Below are 24,614 nucleotides of genomic sequence, written 5' to 3'. Positions count from 1 at the left end.
CCATGTTAACATTTATAACATGATATTCTTATTGGCAGTTAATCATGTTTGATGCCTAGTAGATTATAAGTCAATATGAGGAAGATATTTTTTTCATTGTAAACTTCTGCTCTGAATACAAAGAACAGTGTTTAATATACAGCAAGGAATGAATAAATGAAGTAGTAAAATTTTGCTGTTACATTTATATTCATGATAAATTTCTTGAAAAATTAATAAAAGTTATGATATAATAATGGTCCCTTAAGATTTAATATGTCATATATTTCAAATAGCCATAAAGCTCACCATTTATTCATTAATTATGTACACATCCATATGTTCCAGAGAGTATGATAAATCACAGGCATCAGAGATGTATAAGATAAAGTTTCTGACAATAAGAATTTCACAACTGAGAGGCTCACTATACAAATAAATGAAATACAATATAGTTCATAAAGTCAATGATATTTTCAATGTAAAAAATATTTTTTTTATTTTTGAATTCCATTTTTGGTATGTGATGTTAAAAGGAATTTTCTGTACATATCTAAACATAATTTTTTCATCCAAATTTCAACCTTCAGGTGGAAAGTTTGTCATGTGGTTTTAATTTCCTGAGAAAAATCAGATACTAATTAAGAAAAAAAAACAAGCCTTTCATTATTATTTTGGATGTGATTTTGATAGAGCAGTTTTACTGATTTAAAGACTCCTAAGTAGTTTGATTATGGTAGTGTACCCATAAGCAGTTGAAAGTTTAAAATAAAATATAAACAATCACAACAAATTTGTATTCCATTATATTTACACATCATATAATAGTAAGAAAAATAGTACCATTTCTCAATTAAGTAGATGACTATGGTGATGTTAATGATTATTATTAATGTATATAATACACTGAAGGTTTCATGAAATAGTTGAATATTTATACTTTCTTCACAGTATGTATTTCATTTATAAGTACTATTAAAATGTTGCCAATACTATTAGAAATAAAACTTAACTTTCTTTGAGAATACAAAATAGTGCCATATAGTTACTTAGAGAAAAGAAAGGAAATTAGTAAATGGTAGATAAACTACCTACGCTCATATGTGTAAAGGAGGGTATTCGTGAAGAGTAAGAGAAAGGCAATTATTTGAGAAATAAAAAGAAAAAAATAATGACTTCAATCCAGAATGGAAACCAATGGTTACATTTAGTCCTCAAAAGCCAGCTGCACTCTCTGAGAAAATACATCTCTTCACAGTAACATTACACTCTTTAACATCCCCAAATCCATGCCAATCTTTAAAAATCTGGAGCATTTGGTACACTGGTTCCAACATCAATATCCATTAATAACCTAGGTATCTTGTTTAAAAAAGAGATTTCTTGGCAGTAATTCTCAAAATTCTGATCCAGTATGTCTTGAATGGGGTCCAGGAATACTGTCCCAGGTGATTCTGATGCAGGTAACCGTTGAGAAGTTAAAGAACAGTAGTAAAAAAAGAAAGGCCAACCTGTACGTCCATTCTCAATAAATGTGCATGTGGCTTACAGTGCTCTTTTGAAGAAACACTGGCCAAATTAGAAAGCAATGTCTACTGCTCACCACTGCAGAGAGTCTGGAGTCAGGCCTGTCACTTGATACTAGTGAGGTTAACCGTGGTCACCCAGGTGGATACGATGTAACCCAGTCAGTGCTGGCTTATAGGAATGCAGGTCCCTGCGAAACTACCTTCCAGACCCGCCAGCTGGGGAAAGCTGGGGAAGTGACATATGCCTCTTTGGACATATATTAAACTGGGAACACGTAGAAACAGCAGGAATGAGGATTGGTTCAAAAACGCACCTGAAAAACTTTGCAGTTTCTCAGTGAGGCATTTAAGGCTCTCTTTGATAAGTCCTCAGGTTTCCTTTCTTTTATGCTTTTTTTAAAATTGAGATATAATTGACAGCTAGTGTTATATTAATTCAAGTGTATAACACAATGATTTAATACTTGTATCTATCTTGAAGTGGCTATAGAAGTGGGGGTGAGGGGGTGGAAAAGGATGAAGGTGATCAAAATGTGCAGACTTCTAGTTATAAACTAGATCACGTGTAGGGATGTAATGTACTGCTTGGTGACAACAGCTAACAACCTTGAACCTTATATTAGGAAGTTTCTCACAGAGTAGATCTCAGGCTTCCCTTCTGAATGCATTTTCTCTAATCCGCTTACAAAGTCTGGACACCAGCTGAGCTACTCTACTTGTAAAATCTCATCTGTCCATGAACTCTGATACCTCTCTGCCTTTGCTGAAGATGTTTCTTTAACCTAGAATGTCCTTCTTTCCTCCCTCTCAATATCTTTTTCATCTCTTAAAGATTTAGCTCAAATGATAATTTTTATATGACATACTATGTTTATGCTTTGGCAAATAATTATTTTAATTATTTTCTCTCCTACAGCACTTTGTGTTTTGGTTGTATACTTAATGAATTCAACACAAAATTTTCAGGCCTTGTGGTCAAGTCACATGGTCTCTTGATGTTCTGCACTTTGAGAGAGACTTGTCTAGTTGCCAAGAGCCACATATGGTAGGCAACTTGTTGAAACAGCTTCCTGACATCCACATGAGTTACCTTCATGTAATGCTCTGCCCTTAAGTGAGGGCTGGATCTAATGATTTGCTTTTACTCAATAGAATGGGGCAAAAATGGCACCACCAATGTCAGAATTGACATCACATCACTTTTGCAGGGGAGCAGGACACTAATTGAACAAGACAAATCCCATGGAGCCATCTGACTGCTTCGGCTCCTCCTTCCTTGTGCCCTTCTTCTCTGCCGAGGCCAGGGCTGAACCAGCAGCAGGAGTGCAGACTTGCCCTCTGGAGGTGGGCACGCTGCCAGCTTGTGGATACCCTGGGCAGTGACACCTTCAGTGTTTTTTCCTGTCAGCTCACTGATGACCTTGTTAGCAGGTCATTGTCCGCCTCATCAATGCCCATGCTGTCCAGGATCTTCTTTACATCCTTGGTGCTGGGAAGGGTGTTGCCGCCAAGGGCAGCCATGAGGTGAGAGGCAGCATCGTGTAGGTAGACAACATTTTTCTACATACAGGGATATTACCCAAAAGGATCCTTCACATTGACGTCTTGTAACTTGAGACTGATACAGTAATTAACACTTATTGGACACAGATAGAAATCTACCTATCAACAACACTGCCACACACATAATATTGCACATGTATTTCCCAATTTTCATCTTTTGAGTCTTTGTATTTTATTTCTAGAATGCAAATTCACTATTGAATTCTAATAGGTAAGCAGTCTAACGAGTTTAAAGATAGGTAGATAGGTTAAATAGACAGATGCCAAGATTAAAAATAATTTCAGTTCAATGACACATACACTGCAAATATATATATATTTTTTACTATATTTACTTTAGCTATCCATGCATGTGAAATTCTCCTTGATTAATTTTATTGTTAACTTGTTTAAAGTCCAGTAAAATGAAGTACAGGAGAGTGAATCCGTGTCCCTGTGAAATTTTGTTTTGGAGTGAGTGATGGGCTCCAATACTAGCTTGGTCATTATTGCCTGTGTGACAAACGAAATATCTCAGCCTCCATTTCCTCCCTCCTACAGTGTGGACAGTAATAACCTGAGTGAATGTATATAAAACTATTAGAATAGTTTGGTTTACTAGTTTATACTTACTTCCTATTTTCCTAGAAAAACTAGGTACTTTTCATTTGGTCTAAGAATGTAATTTCACGGCTAACTATTTGCCACATAGGCAGAAGAAACCCTTCAGAAAATTCAACTTAAAAAACCTATTTATTTTTGTTTAAATGCTTCATTACTTAACAATCACAGTCTGGTCAGTATAAACCTTTTGCAGCTTTCCCCTGGAGACTACGTGAGAGTACACTTAAATCTGAAGTCCCTGGAATCCAACATAAATTGCATAGTTATAACATACTAAAATAATTTTTGGATCCATTTCTAACTACTCTTAAACTATCCTTAAGAACAGACTTCAGTCTTAGTTCTAACCCACAACCAAAAACGCTTTGCACAGAAATGATGTTCTACAGAAGTTTATAAAAATTAGATGAATTTATGCTGAGACTAATTATAGTTAAAAATCTGATTTTTCTGTACATATGAAGATGATATCACTTGCATTATGTCGATGTAGAAAAAAGTTAGAACAAAGGAGATTTAGTATCCAATAACCTTAAAAATTAATTACCCAACAATTTAATCCCAACTCATAACCAGATACTTACATACATTTTTCCCAGAATAGCACTTAGTAAGTCAACCACTGACTTTTGACTTATTCTACAGTAAACGGAAACAACCTGTTGCCATCTGTAAACTAACATGATCAGAACTATACGTATTTTCTCTGGTATCATCCATTTATTTTATGATTATATAAAGTTCTAGGGCTTTAAGGTAGCTATTTTTAGTTATCGTTGCCTAGTGATATGTGCTGTACTAATACCAAAAAAACCAAAAAATTAGAAATATTTGCCTGCTGAAAGTTTCTGATAATTTGAATGAAGTGAATTTTCGGAGCTTCCATTTTCCTTTTTTAATTCTGAAGATTAGTGTCATAAAAACAGCAAAGCTGTAATGCATAAAAGAATTATTAGGAGTCTAATACAATGTTTTGGACCTCCAACTATAGCGACACTGATTAATGACTGCTTTTTAATTAACTGGACGTTGTTCAATCATTGTACCATTTCTTTTCATCTGAGAGTTTTTATAGAAAGGTCAGGGCCAAAACATGCTAGTTCAATCTGCAATAAGGTGTACTTACACAGTTTCGTTCCTCTCGGCAGGGCAAGTGTGGGATGTTTATTTCTCAGTCATTCACTATGCTGATGGTTTCCTGCTCAGGCTGGCTAGTTTGATCAATGAAAACAGCCTTATGTATTAAAATATGAATAAAGTTTACTTTCAAACTCTGTGAACTCAAACAAAATGAAGCCCACAATAACCTATTCTTACTGGAGAGTCTTTAATTACCATGCGATGTGTGAACAGCCTCTTCCTTTTTCGTGCAGGCATGTAGTGTTTGTCCGACCAGACTCCTCTGAGGGCTCTACACTCCACACACTAGTCTTTGAATAGAACTGAAATGGATGAGGGGTAGATATTTTAGAAATATTAGCTCGACAGTCTTCTTGCATGGTGTATATGTGTGGCTTGTGAGTCGAAGTCCCAGTTCTACATATGTCCCAGAGAGGGCCAACACAACTTATGAGAATCCACACACTGGGGTTTCCTTATGTGCATTTAGGTAAAGACTACATCCAGCAGGTCAGAGTGGAGCCAGCGTGTGCCCTAATTATACTGATAATTAACAAAACACAGTTTTCTAAGTTTGACAAAGCTAAGCTTTTAAGGAACAATGACACCACTTGCTCTGTAAGTGTGCAAACTCCCCTTCCATTTTCCAAATGGCTGAATCCCAGGCTCTGATTGGAGGGACCAGACCTGCTACTCCAGGTGCCCTCACACCGTGATGACGGTTTTGGCGGCTTTGGTACCACTGGAGAGAAAGAGACTTTAAAGCTACAAAACAGGTGACAGAAGAACTATCTGCAGGCTTTCATCCTGAGTTAAGGTACTGGACCTACCACTCCTCTTCAGAAAAAAAAAAAGGCACGAGGTTTGCATGTGCATTAATAGGGAAGTTAGGTTACATTAATAGTTTTCTAATGAATAACATTTTATTAGAACAATACGTTTGATAAATAGAAGCTATTTGAAGAGACTACCTCTGGTCAGTTGTCACTTGCTACATCCAAGCCATTAGAGGGAATGTAATGTGGTTCCTGGAGGTCTTATACATCATACTTAGACAATTTATGTTCATTATACTTGTCGAAGATCTTCCAAAGCTAAAGTTTATTTTCTAACTATAATATGCTTACACTGTTCCCAATATTATGGATGAATGAAATAATTGAAAACATAAAAAGAATGATGAATAACATACGTAACTGTAATAGGATGTGATATGGGAGGAAAGGAAGGATGCCTAGCATGAGAGGAGACTTCAGGAAAACAACTGAAAGAGAATGGGGGTCCTCCAAAAGGGGGAGGCTGGCATTCAGTTCAGTTCTCCTGATAGCAGTCGGCTCAGGCAGCGGACTGGATGACCTGCTCTCAGAGCCTAACTGAGCAAGACGAACAGAGCTGAAAGAAGATGGCAGGAGAGAGAAAGCAGACAATAGAGGAGCAGCCTGTAATGGACCTGTTTAGCCTGACAAGGATGTGTCATCTCCGCAAGGTCAAGTGGACATAACAGAAGGAAGTTGAGAAATCATGCTATTAACTCACCCAAGAAAGCCACCTGCTGAACAATGGGACCTGGGATTAAGAAGCCGTAAGATCTACCACAGGTGGGATGCTCAGAGCCCCCACCGCCAAATAACTCAAAAGGTACTTGAAGAGGGACAGTATGTGGCAGTCCACTGGGCCAGTCCATTTTAATCCTAGAAGCAGCAGCAGCGGAGGGAACACTCGGTGGAGACAGAGAAGAGAGACTCATACTTTTCATTCCTCTCCCTCCTTTCCAGTCTAACAAATTGGACAATCAAGAGTCACCCTCACAACCAAGGAGTCAAAGTTTCAACTGATGGTGTTACTGAGTTCTGCAGTTATCTACTGCCAGGTAGCAACAAACGACCCCAACATATAGTTGCTTGAAATAATTACAATTTTAGTATTTCTCATAATTTTGTGGAGGTTACAGTGTGGTACTCAGCTAGCAAGCAATCTGGCTAGAGGTTCCAAGACAGTTTGACTTACATATCCAGCACTCTGGTGGGTGTGGTTAAAAGGCTGAGCTGGGCTAGGATTGTCAACCTGACCACCAGCCTCCAGCATGACAGCTTCAGAGTAGTCAGTCTTCTTACATAAAAGAGAAGAAATCCAACAAACAAGACAGAAGCTGCATGTTCTTTTAAGCTAGATTTGCCTCTAATAATCAGTAATGTAGAAGTAATGCAATCAGCTAAAAACATCATTAAAGCCTGGGGATAAGTCTCTGATGACTCATGTTTGGGAGCAGTTGTTGAAGATGAACACAACTCTCTCATATTTACACCCCGCTGAGTTGAAACTGATCAAAAACGCCTCAGCAGAAATGTTCACTGTTAGCTCCTCCCTGCATGAGAAGATGACATTAGCTGCCAAAGTCTTTGTACCAGACACATAAAAGGAAATAAGAAGAAAACAAAATGAGAAATACTCAGAAGGGATTTCTCCAGCTCTTTCAAGAGACTCTAAACAGGATCGGTACAAAGGACTTCTCTTACAAATAACTCTGCTGACAGCCAAATGTCACCGCTCCCACCCTCATCTGTTACCTCAGGAAGCTGTGATAATATCCTCAACTCTTCAGCTGAACAAGTAAGACCTATAATTACTCTCAGTCGTTAGGCTTCTGTCCTGGACCAAGCAGGAACCAACACAAGGAGTCATTCTTAATAATCCTATGGAATCTGAGTGCCTTTTTGAAGAACTGCACTTAAAACTCCTGTCTATTCCACAATGATGATCATAAAAACACACATTCTAATGAAAGGAGAGAGACAGATGAGAAGTGACTTTAAAAATGCTCTGTTCTATTTCAGCATAGAGGATTTCATGTGATGATGACTTCCTCCTGCCCGGCCTGCGAAGCTCCCAGCAACACAGACAGGGATGCAGCATGGAAGAGAAGGCAGAGCTCCGGTGGGGGTCTGAGGCTGCCGCATGGAAAGGGATGAGGTCACACAATGAAATTCACTACTAGATATTCATGCAGTCCTGCAAATAGGGCTCATTGGCAGCTGTCACAATTTTTCTGGACTTATGCTACGAGGAAAAGGCACAGGTTTCCGAGTTTCCCCAGGAGACCACTCAGCTGTCAGTCCGAAAATGAAAAACACCTCAGCAGGGACTCGTTTAAGAGCGTGAAATCCAAAGAACGGCAGCATAACATTGATTCTGGCCATGCCATACTTACTAACTTTACTCGCAATTATGGAGAAATTATACTGTGCAGTGCTTTCTCTGTCGAGTAACTCATTAGTGGCGATGGTGCCTTCAGTTCCGTCTATTGTAAAGTAGCTGTCCCCATCACTCTTCCAGTCTATGAAGTACCTGTATATAAAAAGAGCAGATGCAAATGTGCAATGATTACACATTCATCATAATGGCAGGCAGGCTAACTTGCCACAGTTCCGTATTTTTTTCTCCCTGTAGCTATTACCCACCTTGCAATAAAGAAGAGTATAAATGACAGCTTCTTTATTGCAAAGTCAGTATGCTCAAGGGGAAACTGGAAATAATGAAAGATTTAGCACCCGTGCTGTTCATATCCTTTTAGGGTCTTGACACCTTGAAAGCTCAGCAGAGACTCAAATTCTAAAGCTGACCATGGGTTTCCTTAACCTGCTGAATATTAAAACTTTTTCAGGCAGTAAAAATCCCTTAATGGGGGCTGTGGGAAGAGGTGGGGGTGGGGGAGACATCTGGAAATAGCTACAAAGAAGTTAAGCCAGAACAGAGGTAGCATCTTTGTTTCCGTGGGCAGAAAATATCATACTGTGGAAACTAAGAGGGAAATTTTGAAATGAAAATCCAATAATTGTAGATTTCCCTCAAACACTTATAAAAAGGCCATGGTTGCTTAGTTGTTTATTACTCTAAATATCAAGGCAACTCTCTTTCAAAAAAAAAAAAAGCAAAGCAATGACCTTGCCTAATAATACCCTTTATCTTCTTTATTAGTTACCTTTCTTGATAATAACTGCTGTTGCCTACTTTATGTGAATCAGCTGAACTAAGAAATCCAAGCAAATGAATAAAAAACATACTGCACTGGTATAAATTTTATGTAAGAATGTGCATAGAGAGGGACATGTAAAATTATTAATTAAACGTGTATTTTAAATCATTGTATTAGTAGATATTTTCAAATCTTACCATGTGTCAGACAGATATCATTCTAAATATTTACATATGTTAATTTCATAAATTCCCACAACCCTAAAAATAAGTGGTTTTAATCTCCCCATTTTGCATTCAGGGAAACTGCCGAAGTTCACAAAGTTAGAAAGTTTTAGAGCTGATATTTGAACCAGGTCATCAATGTTTTCCATATAAATATAATTAGAGAGTCTTACCAACTTTTAACAGATCATTCTATGTGAAAGGGCTTGGTAATCAAAGACTCAATGCACAATATATCTATGACCATATTTTTGGCCAGGGAATCAAGAGGAGCTCATGACAGCAGTGGCTGAAAGCAGATGACAGCATCGTAGTCAGCCCACCGAAATCCTCAGGTCACCATGAAAAGTTAGTTTAAGGCATGTATTCCAAAACAGAAATTTATTATTTTAACAAATTGCTCATTTAAAACTGAGGCAGTTTGCCTATCATTTCAGCACTAGGTCAAAACTAGTTTGCCATTATAGATGAGACTTATAACTTAACTTGCCAATATCTATTCGTAACTAATAGGATCAGACTATGAACCAAGCTTTAAATCTGCCTTTGATAATCCTATTGTTGATTTGTGAGAATGAGTTCAACATAGCATCCTGTCTCAGAGAAATGTTCTCAAAAATTATCAATGAAGGTAAGGCACATTTGAAAGCCAGGGAGCACAGGGTATAATGAACTGCATCTCTATTGCATGATGTCCTTTTCTGAACAAAAAAGCATCTTCTCACAATACCACTTTTCAGCACCTTGATTGTTCAATTTGGGCACATGCCTAATTTAAGAGGACATGCCTAATTCAAGAGGATGTGCCCAAATTTCCTTAGTGACTACAGCATTTCTGGAAGAATTGTTGGTGTAGACTAACAATTGTTGGTGTTTAACTGTATAATTTGCTAAATATTTACTGAGTGTCCACTATGCACTAGACACTGCACTAGGGTTGAAACACATACAAATTAGTAAAGCACAATGCCCACCAATGAGGAGCCTAGTTGGGAGAACACATATAGATGATTTGGGTGTCTGATAGGAGGTCAGAAAAGATGCTAAAGAAGTACAAAGAAAAGGTGCCTGGTTCAAAACCTACTGGTTCAGGTAAACCTTCCCACCCATGATGTTCTGCTGATGCTAGAAGGCTATGCAGGAATTATTCATGAGAAGAGAGGCAGACAGAGTGAGGAGAGGGGGAAAGGTATTTCAGGAAGCTGCAACGGCAGTAGCAAAACCATGGAGTGTGTGTGTGGGGAATTACAAGGTGTTGGGAATTATGGAAAAATATCTGACAGGCACAATGGAAAAAGGCTAAGTGATTTAGGTCCAGGAGGGCCTCATAAATTATATTAAGGTCCTTGGACATGATCCTGTGTGGAATGAATGCTTCAAAGGGTATAAATAAGGTATGAGTTCAAATGTAATCACTTTTTTCCTTAAAAAATAAAAATAGAGTTATCATATGATCCAGAGATCACACTTTCAGGCATATATATGGAGAAAACTCTAATTTGAAAAGATACATGCACCCCAATGTTCATAGCAGCACTATCACAATAGCCAAGACGTGGAATTAACCTAAATGTCCACTGACAGAAGACTGGATGAAGAAGATGTGGTATATATATACAATGAAATACTACTTAGCCATAAAAAAGAATGCAATATGCCATTTGCAGCAACATAGATGGACCTGGAGATTGTCATACTAAGTAAGCCAGACAGAGAAAGACAAACATTACATGATATCACTTGTATGTGGAATCTAAAAAAATGACACAAATGAACTTATTTACAAAATAGGAACAGACTCACATAGAAAACAAATTTATAATTACCAAAGGGGAAAAGGGGGGAGGGATAAATTAGGTAGGTGTTTGGGATTTGCAGATACTAAATAATATATATAAAATAGAAAAACAGCAAAGTCCTACTGTAGAGCACAGGGAACTATATTCAATGTCTTACAATCATCTATAATGGAAAAGAATATGAAAAAATATATATATAACTGAATCACTATGCTGTACACTAGCAAATAATACAACATTGTAAATTAACTGTATTTCAATTTTTAAAAAAGTTAATCACTTTTACAGTATACAGTGGATGTATTTGAAGGGGACTAGACTGTAAACATTTCCTGTAGACCAGAATCTTGCCAAGAGACAAAGAGAGTAACCAGGTTTGGAAGAGATTTGATTCAATGGGTTTGATTGATTGAAATAACTAGGGCTATGCAGGCTGAAGGAAAGAGGACACGGAGGAACATGGAGCAGCCTTTAATTTGATAAGAATACTCATGTGGAGCAAGTGTTAGATCTACTTGTTAAGTTTCAGTCAACTGGAGATAGGACAGGAGAATGGAATCTGTAGATACTATGATTTAAGATAAACATAACAGAGACTTTGATGTCAGAGCTGCACGAGATCATAATGGATTTCCTCAGAAAATGATAAGCATCAGGAATTATCAAACATCGACTGTCAGAATATTTGGTGCAGATACGGTAGAACACATTTAAGCGTGATTGGAGAGTCTGAAGTTCCCTTGCAATATTGGGATTCTATTACAATTTTCTATATAGAATGAAATTTGTTTCTCTTACTATGCATGGAATGTAATACTTTCTAATTATTGTTTCCTATTAGCACTCTGTTCTGACCTTAACAAACCTATTCTATTCCCAGCACCGTAATAGAGTCTCACTTTTCAAACATATGTTTAATTTTTTCCCAAGCTTCATTTCAGTAATAGCTTTATTCACATACTATACAATTCCCCAATTTAAACTGAACAATTCATTTTCATATATTCAAGAGTTGTGGAAAAGGTGATATGTTTTTAAGACATTTTAAACTTATTAGTTCAGATTTCTTTCATTTAATTCCATAACTGGGGTAAGCTCCAATTATCTGGAAATCTCACTTATAGAGGATAAAACTGTGATGGTGTGAGGTTCCTGTATTTCTCCTCTGCTGCTTTCTCTTACACTAAGTGAATATTTTCTAGTGGGGTGTTCATGCTTTTAATAATTCTATACTATATTTTGAGTTATTTTCTTATTTGCACTAGATTTTACCATATACATCTTAGATTCAAATTCATACTAACTTAATTCTAATAAAATGTAGAAATGTTACTCCTATGTAGCTCAGTGTTATTATATTTATATATATACATATATAGATATAGATACAGATATACACATGTACTCACACATATACATACATATATAATACAAGTATATATTAACATATACTGTTATCTATATTGCATTGATATAGTAATGTGAACGAAAAATACTGCAAACAATATCAGTAAGCAAAGAATGCTGAAACCATCAAGCCATCAGCGGCTGCTGCCACTCCCCAGGGAAGACAAGCCTGCAGCCAGGCCTCTGCAGCCACTCACAATGGTGTACCCTGAGGGGACTCAGAATAAGAAAGGACAGGACACTGGCCCTAGATAGCGAGGTGCTTGTCAAAGGAATGAATTCAATGAGCCTAAATGTTTGCATCCTCCCATACATAGAAAAGCACTAAATTCTTTAACTTGAGATGCCTGGTTTTCTATAGATAACAAGGAATCTTTTATTGTTCCAACTACCTGGTCTTTGTTGTAAAGCTCTTATATATCCTAGCTCCTCCCCTACCTCTCCGGAGCAGTCCCTCAGAGTGATCTGAGAGGCTGTCATCCCGGCTGGGGTCCTATCGCCAAATAAAACATAAGTCTCAATTTTTAGGCTGTGCAGTTATTTCAGTTGACAGTAAAAAAAAATCCAATAAACCTATTGTTATAATTAGTACTTTCTATAATTTTATATCTATTAAAACTAAAAAAAAAAAAAAGGAAGCAATTATTTGCTTCAAAATTCTCCAGTCCTATAGACTCTTTTACGCTGGGAAATTCTCTGAGTCACTGCTCCAAGCATTGGGTGAAGGCAGGATGGTCTTCTCATTTTGACTCTTGGGGAATGGAACAAACAATATGAGGCAGGGTGTTCACGGCCCCAAATTCTCAGCCTGGCGGGGCCAGAATTTATGCCTTATGAGTGGGGTTGAATGGAGGAGTAAGCTCAACCACACCCCTGAGGAATTTAGCTTCTGAAAATGCAGAGTCGGATGAGAAATGCTGGCATCCTGCTGAAGGAGTATCAAGCAAACTAACAAACGGGCTTTCCTGATGGGAAACTGTTGATTCATTCTTTACTGAGAAGAGCTTTAACCCGGAGGCTATGCTCCAGGAAGGAGATAATGGGCTGATGATGTCAGAAGAATGGACAGACCCTCTGGAGTTCCTCCTGAAGATTCATTGAGGTTAAGAGGAATGTAGCACCCCGTAAAAAGCCCTGATTGCTATCACCTTTTCTGTTCCATCCAGTTTTTCTATAAAACCTCAAGACCCCAACCCCAAGATGCGCTCACAGTCTTTAAGGCAGTAGCCTGCTCTGACTCTCTTCGACCACAAAGCAATAAAGCCGCTCTATCCTTTGCTCCCAAAACTCTTCCTCCGAGTTTAAATTCACTTTTCGGGGTGCAGAAGCTGATTTTTCAGTTAACATTGCCCCTCCTGTTAACATGCTTTATCCCATGATTGAGAGCTGAGGAGAGAGGAGCCATGTTTTCTCAGCCATATCATCCAGAAAGGATTCTCTAAAAGTCAAGCTGGAAGACGGGAGTGGAAAGGGGGGAGCAGGTCAAGTCCCAAACTCTCTTGCTGTTCTTACCATGTTTTAATAGATCTTCTTGAATGAATATTTCATTTGCTGTACGCTTTTAGGATATTTTCCAGAGACAGTAAATGGTTGTTTGTAATTTAAAAATAATAATAATAATCGCCATCTATGCTTGCTTCACTGGGGAGTGTGTCCGCAGAGCTTCTCATGCTGCCGTTGCTTCAGTAGAACCTCCACCAGTTTTTGGAATTCCCTTCTTCTGTTTCATTCACTCCAATTAAACTGCATGCTAATTTTTAAAGCTCATCTTTATGTACATTGTTGCAGATCTCAGCAGTGAATAGATCCTTTTTGATGCCCCATAGCACTCAAATGTTATGCAGATTTTGGCAAATGTAAGACAGCTTACATACTTTCTGTGCCTGTGACTGTCTTTTTTACCCAAGGCTCTTTAAATTTCTTGAAGCCAACTTTATTGATCTCTGTGTTGCCAAGGACCTGGGATGTTAATTGCAATTAGCATCTGCAACTTAAATATTATATTGAATTCAATGCACAGACTTAATCTATCTATATAATAGTTAAACATATTTACTTTAAGGCAATGTATTTAGGGCTTTAAGAATGTCTTATTTAGGACAGCCAACTCTTTCTGGTTTGCTGAGGACTTTCTCGGTATTAGTACTGAAAGTCTTGAGGTCCAAAAGATTTCACAGTTCCAGACAAAACTGGGGCAGTTGATCACTTTACTTCTAGTTAATACTTGCAGCAAATGTTATAATTTATAAAGTTGATTCAAACAGAATCTACGTGCAATGAATCACTGTATACACATGGGTCATTTTTAATTGCAATTTTAAGTTTTTTTATGGTATTATGTTTAAAAACTCAAGAACTTACATATTGCATGCATAAAATAATGTACCTAGCTCTGTTTTATCCTTCTATATATCTATCAGTCAAAATCCAATATCTTGGAAGGTGAGTAAGCAAATTTCACTTATTTAGTCATTTCAGTCTAACACTGACATAGAGTTTGTGTTCCATAAATCAACCACCAGTGAGAGGCAAAGAAATATAGCATGAAGGACATTAAATTTTCGGACAGAGAGAACTAGGGTGATAGACCAGTTTTTTTCACTTACTTTCTGCAATTAGATTAAGGAATCTTTCTCTCTAATGCCTGTTCTTCTTGTCTTCTGTAAAATTTGGAAAATAATACCTACCTAGCCGTGTAGTAAGTGTTGAACAGATGAAATGGGATGAGATACGTGTACCTACGTGTAGAATCATGCACGTGGGGTGTGTGCATTCATGTACGTGTGTGTGTAGCCTTTCCTCCCTCTCTCTTTCAATATGATTATTTGTATTACTTTTCTGTTAAAAAAAAACTCTTCCTAACAACTGTATGCTTTGTTCTAGAACCAAGTTGTGACGTATGCAGGCTTCAACTTTAAAATATTGGAATTACAAAGCCCCCACAACCCCCTAATGTACAAACCATGAAATATAGCCCCTTGAAGTACAAAATATGGGCTCAATTGTGTTTGGTTCTCATTCACTATTTTCTGGCATCTAGTTTTTGTCTCCATCACCCTATGATATTTGGAACTCCCTTTCTCCGAATGTTATCATCTCAGAAAGCTTACTGCCATTTTTTCTGGTCAGATGCTTAGTGCTAGGTCCTGGCATCTTCCTAAGGTCCTCCCTTTGTATGACTGGCTGACCCCTGTGCCTGGCTGAGTGAGAGACAGGAGACGGCCACCATTTTCTGTTGTGATATTTTGCCCACTCTAGTGACTAGGAGACATTGGTAAGAAATGACCATCAGTGAACTGATGATCAACTCACTCCTACATTTCCTAGATATGTTCAGAGAAGACACAACCAGGTTCTAAAACATCCAGATCAGTTTCAGGAGAAACACCATCCCAGAGTAAGCCATCACTTGTTTGCTCTGGGTTTGCTGCAATCAACATCCATTCTAAGGGTAGATAAATATTTTCATTGCAATTGATTACACCAGTATAATATAAACTGTCTAATTTGGCCCATCTCACCAGTTTAAATGAGCAAAACCTTTAGATACAGATTGCATTTCAATCATCTTATACTTATTTGGTGAGTACATAAGATTCAAATAAAAAAAGATGTTCATGATCTATATATAATGCCTCAAATCTATAGTTCATAGAAATATGCACAGTGACTGTTGCTAAGAAACCTGTTTTAACAAGTGAATGGAAGTCAAAGATTAATGCTTGACAAAGAACAATTTTATTACTTTTCTATAAATGAGTTTTCAGAAATGCCTTAAAAAGTTTTATTCTCTTCATTAGGTAAGCATTCCCTTTAAAACTGTTTCTTTTAATTTGCCTGATAACTTTTTCAGAGTTAATGGAAAAGCTAACTTTGACCCTCTTCCAATTTGCCAACACATTTTGTAAAAAGTACTTGACGGTACAGAGTTCCGTTAAGAGTGTTACATCTCATTCTTTAAGTGATAACAACATAGGAATAATGACTCAGGTCGAGGTAAGAAATATTATTTTGTTCAGGTAATAGTAATAGATCAAAATCTCTTCACCTCTTATTCACTGTTTGATTTTTTTTAAATTTTTTCTTTTTATTTGGTCTGGTAGCAGGTAGCTAAATGAAAGTAAACTCAATTCAATTTATTTCTATAAACATTTTACTGAGAACTTAAGTCACATACAACACTTAGATTGCAATTGCTTCATCAACATCACAATTTAAATAGGTTTTCTCAGGAATCCCAATATGTTTCTAACTTTGTTAAATAGTAGTTGCTAATTTCCTAGGTGTTTCTTTCAATTTCTTTTTCCTAATCATCCTTTTCATTCTTACTTTCCTCATAGCAGAATTAAGTTAAATTTCAGTTTAGATAGCTTTCCTTGTTTGTTTTAAATGTTTAATGAGAAATTCAGCACTTGATCAAATTACTAAATTAATAAAAGCACAACTTTTGTCTCCTTAAATTCCATTTGGAGGCATACAATATGAGTAAAACAGAATTCTAAAGAAAAAGAAATACACACAGTCGCCTGTGCAGAGTGTTTGGAATACTTGCAGGTATATAAATAAGGCCCATAGTTATCATATCTTAAAGAATCAAATATTGTACATTTTTTACTGATTTGCTTGGACTTTCTATTTTGTTCAATAAGCTACCGAAAACTATGAAATTTAATTTGTATTTTCAACAATTCTAGAATTACAAAGCAACTCAAAAACCTAGATAAATATTTCAATTAACTTTTAGCATCAGAGCAATTAGAACTTTGACCTTTAGAATCTGGATGCTTCTGTTCAAATCATTTTCCCATCCTTACTGAAAGCACAATTGGATCTTCCTGAGCTTCAGTTTCTCCCTCTGTAAAATAATAGCTGTGATGTTTAAGCAACTCTGACCAAGGAGCTCAGCCCTAAGACATAACCAAGAAGTTACTATGATGTCACTATATGTCATTAGTTAATTGCCACTGAAACAAACAAAAGTAAACTTGATCATCTTGGTGCATGTTCTTTGCAACAACTCCTTTTATATTGATTGTCAGTGAATTGGTCATTTGAAGAGGAAAGCAAAATAAGTTTATTCACAAAGGAATTTCTAATTCTCCATAGTGAGTTAAATTCTCCATCAACAATTTCTGAAACGAGTTACTCTTAGTTAATCATTCAGTTAGTATAAATGTAGAGAGAATGCTATTTTTCACAGTGCAAACAAAATAAGCGGGGTAGACTGTGAGGCCATCTGGCGCCCTTCAAAGTCCAATGACCCCCATCCCTGGGCCCCCAGATGTCCACCTGCAGCCCCTCTAAAGATAAAGTACATTCTTTTCAGATGTGTGTTTGCCATAGCAGAACTAATAGCCCTAGGAAATGGCTACTTTCACAATAGCTCAGGCTGGTTTGTTTCAACTCATGTCTCTTCCTTATTGAAGTCATAAATCCCACTGTCCCTTCATGGACCCATAACTTTCTCATCTCTTCATCAACCAATCAGCGAACTATGGACAAATGGATCATGCACCCTGTGACTACCTTTGTGCCTGGCGTCACATAAGCACAAGGGGTTAAAGGGTACCTCCCCTTATAAAAGACCTCAGCAACCGACCCTTGGTGCACACACAGGCACCTCCCATCTGTGTGGCCCGCTGTTGTCTGTGGCAGTCTACCTAATAAACTTTTCTTTCACTTGCTTTGTTTCTGATAAATTATTTTACCACCCACAGTATCAGCCTGCCTTGCCCCACAACATATACTAGTAAAGGGATTTCCTTTCTTCAATATTGTCAACTACAAAGACAATCTCCCTGTAAGAAGGAGATTCTGATGGATGAATGACATGATAAGAGCGTGTCTGAAGCTTATGTGCACTCGATTGCTTCAATGGAGGTAGATTCTGCTGAGTTTCCGGGCAATGGCTAAGCAGGAGGATCAAGGGGAGATTATAGATATGCAGACCAAGTCACTGATTAACAACTCAGAAGTATCATTACAAAAATCTGAAAATGAGGTTTACCCCAACTCAACTTTTCTCTTTACCTTTGTGCACACAATTCTAATCCCACCAGTAGAATAGTTTCTCACCCTCTATTTCATCTCCTTCATCCAATACTTTGAGAATGTATATTTTGTAGAAAAATCCTTTATCACCTGTATTTCTTGCAAATATATTAAAGTTCACAATGTGAATGTTAAAGGAAAGAGATAAGGTAAGCAGTGCTCAAAAAGGATTAACTATTTTATCTTAATACATGTATTATGTAACATTATGGATAAAGTGCTTTCTCCCAATTGCTGTCAGAATCTTCAATATTTTCTAAGACAACAGTCCATAAAAATAAAATATTTTGTTTTCTGTTAAATAGTAAAAACTAGAGTATGAATGATTAGAGCTATATCAAACAAGAAATTGGACTCAACACAAGGACTCAACATTTTCAAAGCTCATCTTAAAAAATCAAGTGTGTTAGTCTCTTTATCAGAAACTATCTTTCATGAATTATTTAATTAATTCAAAGTGGAGATTACAGCTAGCATTTAACAATAGCCAGGACTAAGTACTGCTAAAAGAAATACTGTAAATTTTTTAGATTATTTGAAACTATACAGAGAACATAAGTGTACAAAGAATCCAAAAAGTGTTAAATAAAAAAAAAATTAGGGACATTGTGTACAAATGGTAGACATGGAAAGAAAAAGCAGAGAGAACATAATATTGCAAAATATTTCAAGGAAGCTCCAGGAAAAAAAATAAATAAAAATGAACGTGGAATTTAGACACTGCAGTGGTAGCTAAATGTGTTAATATGTGGAGAGTTTGCCCTATTTGACTTTTTCACAGCTGTGCTGTACACTTAGTGTCCAAAGGGCTCTCTAGAGAATTGTTTTTTGAAGCTGATTTTTGTATGATGTCTACTTGCAAATGTACTGATGGGATTTAGTTTCCATTAACTCCATTTATAGAAACTAAAGAACTAAGAAGCCATTTTACAAAGAAACAAAAAAAAAAAAAGAAAAAGAAAAGTATATTCTTAACTACATTGTGCTAAAATAGCAGAGATTAAGACCTAGGAAGATTATATCCAAACACCCAGGTCTACAAACTCTTATAAAATAAAAAGAACTAATGTACTTATATACCTAGGACTGGATCTATATTTGCCTATAATCAATTAAAAAACACAAATGCATACAATACACATACAGAAATATTCTCCATTTCATTAGCACATTGCTTTCTATATTAGGATAAATATATTACATCAAGAACATTTTAAAATTAAATTAATTTTCATACAGTACTTGAGAGAAGAAGGAAATATTTTTAACTCTCAAGTGCTCTTTCATTTTCTGCATTTTGAAGGCGGTAGTTATAAAAGTGAATACATACTTATGCAATAAGCCAAAAATGATAGATACTATGTTAGAGTTATATGGTGTCTTTAGTGAGTATGAAAAACATGAAAAAGACAATACTGAGGAAGAAAGAGAAGTGAGTTAGAATAGGCAATGAGGATACACATGGTTTTGCCTAAAATCACAGACGTTTAGGATTAAGGGGATGAAACAGAGAGTGAGATACTGTATTAACTAGGCAAAATTTAATCGTGTGAACAAAAGTAAAGAGAAAGGCTGAATTTTGATGACCATCATTTTCAGATTTCTTAAAGCTAGTTCTGAGTTTTGGAATTTATCAGGTTTGCTTATCTGTAATTTCTCCTCTTCTTCCTGGGTAGCCACTGCCCAGAAACTCAGCAGAAGTTAGAATCAGTGAGACAATTGAGTATATATAAGCACCAGACATGCTGTTATCAAGTAATTCATGCAACATAATCTCCCTTTTACAATGAGATATTAACTGTAGTTGACAATATTAAAGAAAGGAAAACCTTTTGTTATTTATTTTTGTTTGCACTGTAAAAAAATAGCATTCTTAAAACTAAACAGTATGAAAATAAACAATCCAGTTAAAAATGAGGCAAAGACCTTAACAAATGTCTTATCAAAGAAGATATGCTGACAGCAAATAAGCACATGAAAAGATACTCCCATTATATGTCATCAAGGAAATGAGAACTGAAACAATAATGAGGTACCACTACATACTTACTAGAATGGCCAAAACCCGGAACACTGACAACACCAAATGCTGATAAGGATGTGGAGCAACAGATCCTCTCATTCATTGCTGGTGGGAATGCAAAATGGTACAGCCACTTTGGGAGAGAGTTTGGAGGCCTCTTACAAATCTAAACATACTCTTACCCTCTGATCCCACAACTGCACTCCTTGGTATTGACACAAAGGAGTGGACAATTTATGTCCACATTAAAAACTTGTACATGGATACTTATACAGCTTTATTAGTAATTCCTAGGACCTGAAAACAATCAAGATGTTCAGCAGGTGAGTGGATAAACAAACTGAGGTATACCCAGATGACAGACCATTATTTAGCACTAAAAATATGAGCATCAAGCCATGACAAGATATGGAGGAAGCTTTATGCATAATTTTAAGGGAAAGATGCCAATTTGAAAAGACTACATACAGTATGACTCCAACTATAAGACACTGTGGAAAATCTGAACTATGGAGACAACAAAAAGGTCAGGGATTGGTGGCGGGGAGGGATGAATTGACAGAAAGGGGATTTTCAGGGCATTGAAAATACTTTGTATGATATTATAATCATGGATATATGTCATAAGAAACTTATTCAAGTCTGTTGGCTGTACAACACCAAGAGTGAATCCTAAGGTTAACTATGGACTCTGGATGATTATGATGTGTCAGTGTAGGTTCATCACTGTGATAAATGAACCACTTCGGTGGCAGATGTTGATAATGGGGGAGGCTCTGCATGTGTGGGGGCAGGGGGTATGTGTGAAATCTCTGTATGTTTTCTCAGGTTTGCTGTGAACCTAAACTGCTTGAAAAGTATAAAACCAATTAAAATTTGTAAAATATAAAACATTTATACCAATACTCCATTTAATCCTCACAAATTTTAATTTTTACTATTTAATTCAGTTAATATTTAAAATTATATGTGTTGCTCTCTAGGATGCCACTTGATAAGTGGGTCCTCTGTTTCCTTCCCACTCTCTAAGCTTGTTTTGTAGTTGAGTTTAGATTTTTGTCCACATAACACAATTTCTGGTGGATTGGAAAGGGCCCTCAAATGAAAACCAGCTACTTTGATAGCTTCTTAATCCACAATGAAACAAATCAATTCTGATTGACTACAAAAATGATCCCAAAAGTGTATTGAACTGACCAGATTTGGGATATAAGATAATTTTAAGCGCAATTCATATGGACATTTATATTTTAACAGTTTCAATTATTTTATTTATTACTTTCTACTTATGGTAATTGATAATGGTTTTCTACTTATTAATCAGTTTCACTACTTGATCTTAAGTGATGGGTTTTGGTTGGACATATCATCAAACAAAAGGAGGTAACATGAAAAAAAACTATTCAATTTGTTCTATTAAATACTACAATTTTAAATATATACCTGTAAGTTTATATACATAAAATAGATTTTTAGTTTACATTATCAGTCTCTTATCATTCAACACTTCTTACATGGTGTGAGTTTAAAACTAAACTGTCCATCCCCAACCCTTAATTTATCCCTCTCCAGCCCCCTGGATTAACAGACTCACATTTATATTTTATATAAAATAGATACAACAAGGACCTACTGTACAGTACAGGGAACTGTATTTGATTTCTTATAATAACATATAATGGTAAAGAATCTGAAAGCAAAAAACATTAATATATATGTATATGTATAACTGAATCACTTTGCTATACACATGAAACTAATATTATACATCTACACTTAAAAAAAGCTGAACTGTCTATTTTCTCATTTTATACACAAAAATAATTTGATTAAATTTTATTTCGAAATTCATTCGTAGGATAACTAAGATTTTTACATGTTTGGAACAAAAGAGAAGTAGCACGTACTGAGCAAAATTATCCACGAAAATCTCTCTGTAACTTAAATCACGTATATCCAAAACAAATGTTAATTTCCAATGTCATTGAAGAGTCACCTGTTTTAAATTTCGTTTCTTAAGCTACTGCTGCTGTGAGAATCCCCACCTCACTAATGTCAGTACATGCATTACACTCTTACTTGACTCGACTGGAAATCATTCCCATGAACCAGACAGTAAGAGTGTCAAAGGATACAGAATATTAGAGTCAGGAAATCAGCGTATCTAAAGGCAAAGGCTAGAATAAGTAAAGGAAACAATAACTAGAAATTAAGCTCAGGGCAAGGAGGGGACAGTACACAGTATGTCTGGGGACATTACATTTAACTAAACCTTTCTTCTAACCTGTGTCGGTCCTTGGTTAATGCCACTGCTTTTTGGCTGTTTGCTATGGTCAGTGATAATGAACTAATAATATTAATAAAATACCTCCTTGTATGGAACAACCTAGTCTTAAATTAATACCTTGCACAGTAACCCTGTGAAAAGACGGTAAAGCACAGGAAAATAAAACAGAGTATACCTACACATGCCAAAGAATTCATCATTTGGATGCTCGTTTTTTCTAACATATTTTTACTCTCATTCTTAAGTGAGCAAACATGTTTTCAGACCAAGAAGAGATGATTCATACCTCAGATTCCACAACTGACATGATTCAAGTTTACTGTTTACTCCAAGGACATGGAAGTAAGACAACTTTCATGCTGATTCTAAAGCACCCCCATCTTTTGACACCCCCTCACGGGGATCAGTTAGATCCATCTGTGCCCGCAGCTTTAGTGAGTCCGGCTGCTGCCATTAAAGTAAGACTGGGGGTGCTCCTTTACTTCACATAAGGTAGCACTTATCCAACACTAGCTTCCGTGACATTAAGAAATAAATAAAAATTAAAAATTAGGCCTGTAGCTGGAGAATTTCTGTAATCTGTAGCCTTCCTTTATTCTTCACACAGGGGTCTTTTTTTTTTTTTTTACCATTTTTGTTTTGTGTTTTGGAGGGCAGGTAATTAGGTTTACTTATTTTATTTAACAGGGGTACTGGGGATCAAACCTATGACCTCGTGCATGCTAAGAGTTCATTCCACCTCTGAGCTCCCCTCTCACACTAAGGTCTTGATTCTAATCATTTTCTTACATTTAGAAGTTTGTAATTCTCACCTTATCTTTAATAGGTGTTTTTTTTTAATTTATAGACTCTGATTTTTTGGTTTTTAAGTATTTCATTAAAATAATATTTTATTAATATTTTGACCTCATATACTTTTATCAGTATTCAGGAACAGAACATAGAGGAAATCAAACAACTTAGCATGTTCTCTAAGGCATTGGGTCCCACCATGTCCCCAGATTCTCATCCTTGGAACTGTAGAGTTTCTATTCATATTTATTTACCTTTTTCTCACTTTCTTAACAACCTTCAATATTTCTTCCATTCTGTTTATATTCTTGAAATTACCTGTGAATCTAATCTAGGCACCTTCCACTTTCACAGTTACCAACAGCACACTCAGGGTGTTCAGAAACAAGACTGATGATTGATGGCAGGGTAATGTGTAACAACCACTAATGGGACAGATTGCTGAGAAAGCCCCTGTGAACACTGGTGATCAATAAATACACTTTTCTGGAGTTTAAGTGAGAGTGAATCACGTTGTAATATGTGCATGCAGAACAACCTGAACCCAACAGGAAACTAGCCAACAGTCAACCTATTCTTCTTCCCTTTCCAAGATGAATGTGCTCTCAGCGCTCTCTCTTGATCACAGACATGCTTCAAGAAAGAAAGTTCTCAGGCCACTTTGGGGGATGGATTCAGATAAATACAATGAACAGAGCTCCCAAGCCATTTCCTGAGATTGTCCCCTATGCTAGGAATGTGTTGAGGCCACTGCTGAAAGGTCGATCCTTTGTTTTTTAATCAGTAAGTACACCACGGCTTAAAATCTTATGAGATATGTGTCTATGTATTTTCCCTATGTCAACAGAGCAGTGTTTTGCTTTAAAAGCCAACAATATGTTCTCTGGTTTGGTTTTTCTATACTTAGCTTCAACCCTTTAGAATGGGGAGATTCAGGACAAATCACGTTTCTCTCTCTCCCTTTCTTTCTTCTTTTTTTTTGTTTTTTTGTTTATCTGTTTTCCAGTACTTGTAGGCATGTGACATGTGGCAAGGATTACGCATTGAAGAAGCAAATTTGAATCAAAACAAGTCTGAGTCTGTGTTGTAGGATGCATGCGTAAGCGAGGAAAAGGGGAAACTGCGCTGCTTACAGCAGTAGTGCAAGTGGCATTTATGGGTTTGGGTGGGGTTTAGGGGAGCAGTATTTTCTTACACTTTCTACTGATTGCTTTGTTGACTTACTACCCAGCAGCCTTATGTCAGTAAGGAACTGCAAAGTCTGG

The 24,614-nt window shown here is 36.5% G+C and overlaps 1 protein-coding gene and 1 pseudogene across 1 annotated transcript in view; both read right to left on the bottom strand.

The window, feature by feature from the left end:
- Positions 1 to 24,614, bottom strand: part of CDH12 (cadherin 12) — a 345,191-nt gene that overhangs the window by 21,818 nt on the left and 298,759 nt on the right. The window contains exon 8 of the mRNA XM_031676881.2: positions 8,002 to 8,138. Coding sequence (XP_031532741.1) covers positions 8,002 to 8,138 — 137 coding nt within the window. The remainder of the gene's footprint in view (positions 1 to 8,001; positions 8,139 to 24,614) is intronic.
- Positions 2,729 to 7,990, bottom strand: LOC140690273 (large ribosomal subunit protein P2-like; annotated as a pseudogene).

Source organism: Vicugna pacos, chromosome 3 (genome assembly GCF_048564905.1).
Source record: "Vicugna pacos chromosome 3, VicPac4, whole genome shotgun sequence".
Lineage (NCBI taxonomy): Eukaryota > Metazoa > Chordata > Mammalia > Artiodactyla > Camelidae > Vicugna > Vicugna pacos.
This window is presented reverse-complemented; position numbering and strand designations above follow the sequence as displayed.